This window comes from Morone saxatilis, unplaced genomic scaffold (genome assembly GCF_004916995.1).
Source record: "Morone saxatilis isolate NCDOM2014 unplaced genomic scaffold, NCSU_SB_2.0 Contig19, whole genome shotgun sequence".
Classification (NCBI taxonomy): Eukaryota; Metazoa; Chordata; class Actinopteri; family Moronidae; genus Morone; species Morone saxatilis.
This window is the reverse complement of record NW_023339751.1, coordinates 25,253,655-25,260,110: the sequence shown is the minus strand read 5'-3', so window position 1 is coordinate 25,260,110 and position 6,456 is coordinate 25,253,655. Positions and strand designations below refer to the sequence as shown.

Genomic DNA, 6,456 nt, shown 5'->3' with positions numbered 1-6,456 from the left:
TGGCTGCAGTTGGATGATATTGAGCACTCAGAGCACAGCTAGTTATTGAGGTTTGTATTTGTCATTTTCTCATCAAAGTTTGAATCAATGAAATCATCTGAATGTGATGTGAGGCTATTCTACACAATACAATCCTGTCCAATCAGCAGTGAAACCTAGCTGCCTAATGCTGTTTCATTACTGTGGTCTTCACTGGTCAGTTGGACGAGTTTCAGCGTCCAGTCGGACAAACACAACTTTCCTACCTCTGGTGTGAAGCGCTTGAATTCGTTGATCCAGTTGGGCAGAGTGGAGAGAGGGGCCACCACCAGGAAGGGGCCCATCACTTTCTTTTCTATCATCATGGCAACGTGAGCAATGCACTGGATGGTCTTTCCCAGTCCCATCTCATCAGCGAGGATCCCGTTGATGCCGTTCTCCCACAGCATCTGAGAGCACAGAGGGAAGACAGGCTGCTGCTTTACACTCAGGGCGCACTGAACACCAGGCCTTCAGTGGCTTCTACTGGTGGAGACTGATACAGTGTGTATTCAATAAGGAAGTGATTGAATTGAAAGCAGTCACGCATTTGGTGCCCATAGCACACACACCATACAGAGACACATATTCGAGGTGCAGTAGTCAGAGTGTGGCGGTCTACGAGCAAATGTGATAAAACTGCTGCTGCTTTTCTTGAGATGACACTTGGAAACGGGACTTTTAGATTAGCTGTCGTGAAGGAGAATGAGTCAAACAGACCAAAGTTTACAAACCAAGTTTTTCCATGGGGCTTCATAATTAATAAAAATTCATTATGGCAAAATACAATGTTCAAACTGCAGAAACTACAATTACTTGATAAAGCTAAGAAATGTGTGACAAACAGAATTCTAGAATAACAAATAAATAAAACTAAAAATAAAACATTTGACCTCTGGTTGAAAAGTTCATTATATTTAGTTTAGATATGCCTAAACTGCTTTTTACTGCAGACAGATCTTGTTCAACGAAATGCACAGTGAGAGACATCGTGGGATATACTGTATGTGGCCTGGCTGTCTGCCAAACTTTACTGAACTTGAAACTCCACCTTTGTGCCAACATGGACGTCCTTAAAGAGCTCAGGAAAAATGGAAAGTTGGACATCTACAACACCATTACAAGTGAAAAAAGCTTGAGAACAGCTACTAAGGGACCCGGAGGTGAGACTGTTTCATCAACTACTGTTTCCAAGGTCAAAATTAACTTCGAAACTCAACTTTATTTGTTTTTTTTGCTTTTTAAAACAAACTACCGGTAACTTGACTAAAACATTGTCTACATGGCACAGGGAGGTAGGGAATCGAACAAACAAATAATCACTGCTGGTCAAGCCTTACTGACCCTCAGCCACTCGATGCCTTCAATCTGGTACCACCTCATGACCCCTCCAGTGAAGTGCTGCGGCTGCTGGGCGGGGATTGGCTGGCCGTTCACCTTCCTGCTTGGATGCAGGAGATGCTTGGCGTTGTCCCGCACCGTCTCCGACAGGCGGTTCTTGATGTCTTCGTTGGAATCACTCATCTTCTCGATGTCCTCAGCTTCAAGCTTCTTCTGGGTCGGTGCCTCGTCCTGATAGCAAGTGTTTGATATGCACATGTTTGGTTGGATGTGTTGCATTCAATGACTAATGGCTACTTATCTTTATCCTATTTAAAATCTACCCCATAGTGTCCCCCATTATCCCTTCTAAATTATTAACATGTCAAAATAAAATGAACCATTACCGCTTCCTCCACTTTAGCTTTCTTAGCTTGCGACATAATTTCCTGGAAGACAAAATCAAGCAGAACCAGTGTGAGCAGAGAATCTGACAATCTGCAAAAACAGACAAAAGTCAAATAAGACCTTACTTCTTTTGACATGACATCTGCTATTTTGTAGTCCTCATCCCTCCTTCTCTTCTTTTTATCTAGTTCGACAGAGAATAGAGTCAAACACTTGTTACACACATTTGGATTTGAAACTTACAGAACCAGGGTTTCAGGCTTCAACTTTTTAAGACCTTTATGCATGCAATTTAAGAACTATTGTACATCCATACTGCCAATGTAAAAAAAAGTACAAAGGATATGAAAGAAAATCTGTACTGGTTCCATTTTGGTTTGATTTTGTAGCTGTTACATGTTGATCAATAATAATTCTTCCCCAAGACACATTTAAAAAGAGAGTGAAAATGCAACTTTATACAAGTAACATTAACTTTATTAACAATAATTTTTTAAAACCTGTCAAAATCCTATTTAAGACATTGTATGGCCTAAAATTATTGGATTTTAGAGTTTTAAAGACCCTGCATGCGCTGTACATAATATTACTTAGCATTAAACTGTTTGTAATGTCAGTATTTATTGGAAGATTAACTTTTATTGAACAAATAATCTAAATATCAGATCTACTCACCTTTCTCAGGCTCTGCAGTAGTTGTGTTCGGCATCTAAAAGACAAATATACTTCTATGAATAGGAAATATGAGATACTTTAACGCAAAGCTAAAATGTTTTTCAGTAAATCTCTCCTCCTCACCTTCTTGACCTTCTTTTCAAGTTTCTCCTTCCTGAGTTTCTCCTGGAATCGTTGAAAGAAAGAGCGTTAGTAGTGATTCAGCCTGTCGGTGCGAAGGCAGGACAGGTAGTTAGTGCTTCACACATGTTCTCACCTCATTCTGCTGTTGCTCCATTTTAGTCAGCAGGAACTTAGAGTAGATGTTGCTCTTCTGAAGCAGATGCTGCAGCCTCTTGAACCGCATGTCATGGGAATCCCTCTCCAATGATTCCCGGGCCTTGTGGCAAAAATAACCAGACGTTAATGACAGACCGGACAAGATTCGTTTTTAATTCTATTTAATAGGCTGTATGTCTCATCATCATTATTTTTTTAAAAAGATGGATAATTTAATACATTTAAAACATTTTTTATAAGCCTGTAGGTCAAAATGATGACCAACAAGAAAGTCTAACGCAACCTCTGGCCTATACCATACATGTACCATTTTTGTACTTACACCAAAATGACATTTTGAGGAATATGTTGTACTACCTAAACCCTTTTTTATTTAACAAAGGAAGCTAAAGTTGTCAAATGTTGTCTAAACATTCAATTCCCAGCCCTAAACATGATCCAGTTCTATAAATACAGTTTTTGGAAAAGAAAAATGGGGGAATAACAGACCTTTTCCATCATCTCCTTTTCTTTCCTCTCCCCTTCCTCCATCAGCTGCTTCTCTTCCTCCTCCATTTCCTTAGTGATGAGCACTTCAGACTTCATATTCTCAGATTTCACACCGACATCTTCAAAGAAACAACAGTGATAGTCGAGCTGGGTCATTCACATCCCTGCATTCATTCATTTTTGCTAACAGAAACAGTTTCATAGCTTGTTTTAAAAGTTGATCAGCCTTAATTAGATAGCCAGCTGTTAATAATGTAGGTGATAAACTACATACATCCCTCATTATCTCAACCTTAAATGACATGAAAGCAATGCTTCATTAATCAAACGCGGATTAGCTCAGAAAATCCCTCAGCAAGTGAGTTTGGGGCCACAGATTAGGCTCCTGTGTGACTGACCCTCTGCAGCTCCAGTCTCCATGGCTGTGCCCAGCGGCTCCTCGGATTCATCCGGTTTGGGGCAGTGAGGGGACGCACTCCGAGTCTCTTCCTTTGCGCTGTCAACGGAAGGAAGAACATAAATCAACTGCAGGGGGGGGGGACGGGGACTCTGGCTTCAAAAGAACCAGGACTAACTACATTCACATGTTCAAACTCTTTTTGTGTAGCACTCTATTAGCAAGTACACGACCTGTACGATCTGTATGTGACACGGTGGGTGTTTAATATCCAACGTTATAGACACAGTATATTTAAAACTGCAGTAGGTGACTTTTATAAAACATTTTTTTTGCCATAATTGTAGAAACTATATCACTATATCCTGACAGTAGGACATGAGTTAGATAATCTGTGAAACAATCTGCCAGAAGAACCTGAATGTTTCACAGAGTATCTGTCTGTCAGGGTACAGTGAACGTTTCAGCGAATATAATAAAGGGTTACCTACTGCAGCTTTAACTGTGACAACTTTCAGTGTCAAAGAATACATTCGGTTTTCCCCGCTAGACTTTCACATTCTTGCAATAATGCCATATAAACATGAAAATAAGACCATTAACCCGTCATGCATATCCTCAATGCTCTCTTCTTGAACAGATAGTTGAGTAATACTCGAGAATCACAGCACGTTGTTACAAAGACATATACTTTATATCTCAAGGAAATTAAAGACAATATTATTTAACTCACCAGCTCATTGTTGCCAAAAACGAAGCAGACGACAGGGCTAACGTGGCTAATTCCAGATTTTAAAGTTAACGAGAAAAAGGTCTTTTTTGCTCGACAAAGCAGCAACTTTTTTGCGACTTACACAAGCAGCTTACTGGCGAGCAGTCATATAAGTGAGCTAACTGGTCAATCTAGCTAGCTACTGTCTATAATGGCGTCTCCAGGTGTGCAGGACCGCAGATATAGAAATAAATTCCGAGAATATTGCTTATCTAAAACTGTGCAAATATGTAGAACATGACTAGTTTGAAGTCCACGTTGATCCTCTGCAGTGAACACAGTGTGTGTCCTACAACACGGTAAGCTCCTAGAAACAAGCAACGTATGTCCACACGATACCTTTCAAAGTAAAATGTCTTCCCCGAACGTTACGCGGCAGAGCTGGCTTGAGAGGTCGGGGTTGTGTTTTATTGTGAAGCCAATATCACTTTACATCCGCCATTTTCGGCTAATTTGCGTATGGGTTTTACTATGGGCGGGGCTATTCATTTCGCGCCAGTTAGGACGATGAAAGTAGTGCTTTTAAAGCAGGGGGGTGTAGGATTGTAGTGTAAATACTGCAGTATTTCAAGAGTAAATACGAACATCAGAATAAATATATCAAGTGGATATCATGTAGAATAAAAAGTTTAAAAAATATTGATAAACTATAGAGCATTTTTTGTACAGACAAAACCATTTAATAACGCGGGCACCCCTCTCAGTGGAAAAATGTGCCACACCTAATCTGATATTTCCCGCGAATGTAGGTTGCTGGTTAATATTTATGGGATTAATAAAATCATCATATTCCACAGTAGTTAGAGTTTTTGTTATTTATTTATTTATTTTCTATGGTTTTGAAAATAGCTGCAATCAATCATTTTTACAAATAAATGACAAACTACTCTTTGTTTGTATGACCTGCATGTTGATCTCATAGGCAGTCAGCAGGATGTTTGCAATTAATAAGCAAATGCATGCATCAGTACAACTTAATAAATGTGATGCCTATAAATGTGCAGTCAGCTTCTCAAATCAAATTTTCATGCATGGTCCAGACTAACTAAATCCACGCAGGAGATCTGCGACAACTAACAGCAACTGGTGGAGGAAGTATTCAAATCCATTAAAAGTTCTGATTAAATGTAATGTAAACTGCCCTACAAGTATAACTCCTGTATTTTACCCTTCAATTAAGGATCCCATGTGTAGGATTTAGCTCACTTGCTTCACCCTCCCCTCTTTGCACACTTGCCTTTGTACAGTTTATGTCTGTGGTTTCCCTACTGTCTTTGGGTGGGTGCTTGTACATGCACTGAACTGCACATTGAGTTTGCCAAATAGTGCTCTATAAAAACAAATTGCCTTGCTCACACACTTAACAAAAGTGTCACACTAAATTACTGGAATATGCCTTTAACCCCATCATCTACAAATCCAAGCAAACCTATACTCTATATGTTCTCATAATTACCACTGTATTGTAGTTCCCAGTTCTCCACTCTGAGCTGATGGTGCTGTTGCAGTTTCTGCTTGTTGCCAGCAGAGGTCCATAAAAGGTCACAGATGAAATCTTCACCAATGATGTACTGTAATCAGACCACATACTGTAAAACAGGTAAAACAATGACTTATAGTTATTACAGGGTTATCTATCCATGTGCAATGTAACCAATGATACTTGGTGAAGCATATATTCCTCTATGGAAGCCCATTTCCACCAGTGTGAAAAAAAGGGATTCTGTAAATCATTATAATGAGAAACTCAAAATAAACTCAAAATGACTTCATTTTGAGATACTAAATCAAACTATTGAGAAATTGTCTCATTTTTTTCACATACTAAGTCAATATTTTGAGAAAGTTTCCCCTGTCACATTGGCAGAAATGAGTTTCCATATTCCATGTTAGTCTGCTTGGAACAATAATGTGCATCTGATATGTTTTTTCTACAAAAAAGTATATTTTCACACACACCTTAACAAGGCAAAATTCCAGAATATCTGAACATACAAATGTTGTTCATTTCTAAAGTTTTCCTGCTGGACACAAGATGTCTCCTCCTTCACTGTAAAGTCCATTCTCAGTGTATGTGCACTGGTGGCTTCAAGTTTCA

The 6,456-nt window shown here is 39.3% G+C and overlaps 1 protein-coding gene across 1 annotated transcript in view; it reads right to left on the bottom strand.

Moving 5' to 3' along the window:
• The window catches only part of hells (helicase, lymphoid specific), a 10,820-nt gene extending 6,126 nt beyond the window's left edge, over positions 1–4,694 (bottom strand). The window contains exons 1-10 of the mRNA XM_035662908.1: positions 4,320–4,694; positions 3,588–3,685; positions 3,190–3,308; positions 2,678–2,800; positions 2,545–2,586; positions 2,422–2,455; positions 1,872–1,930; positions 1,746–1,787; positions 1,363–1,590; positions 246–428 (exon numbers count right to left, since the gene is read on the bottom strand). Of these exons, the coding sequence (XP_035518801.1) occupies positions 246–428; positions 1,363–1,590; positions 1,746–1,787; positions 1,872–1,930; positions 2,422–2,455; positions 2,545–2,586; positions 2,678–2,800; positions 3,190–3,308; positions 3,588–3,685; positions 4,320–4,327 (936 nt within the window). The 5' untranslated portion in view covers positions 4,328–4,694. The remainder of the gene's footprint in view (positions 1–245; positions 429–1,362; positions 1,591–1,745; positions 1,788–1,871; positions 1,931–2,421; positions 2,456–2,544; positions 2,587–2,677; positions 2,801–3,189; positions 3,309–3,587; positions 3,686–4,319) is intronic.
• Between the last annotated feature and the right edge of the window lie 1,762 nt (positions 4,695–6,456).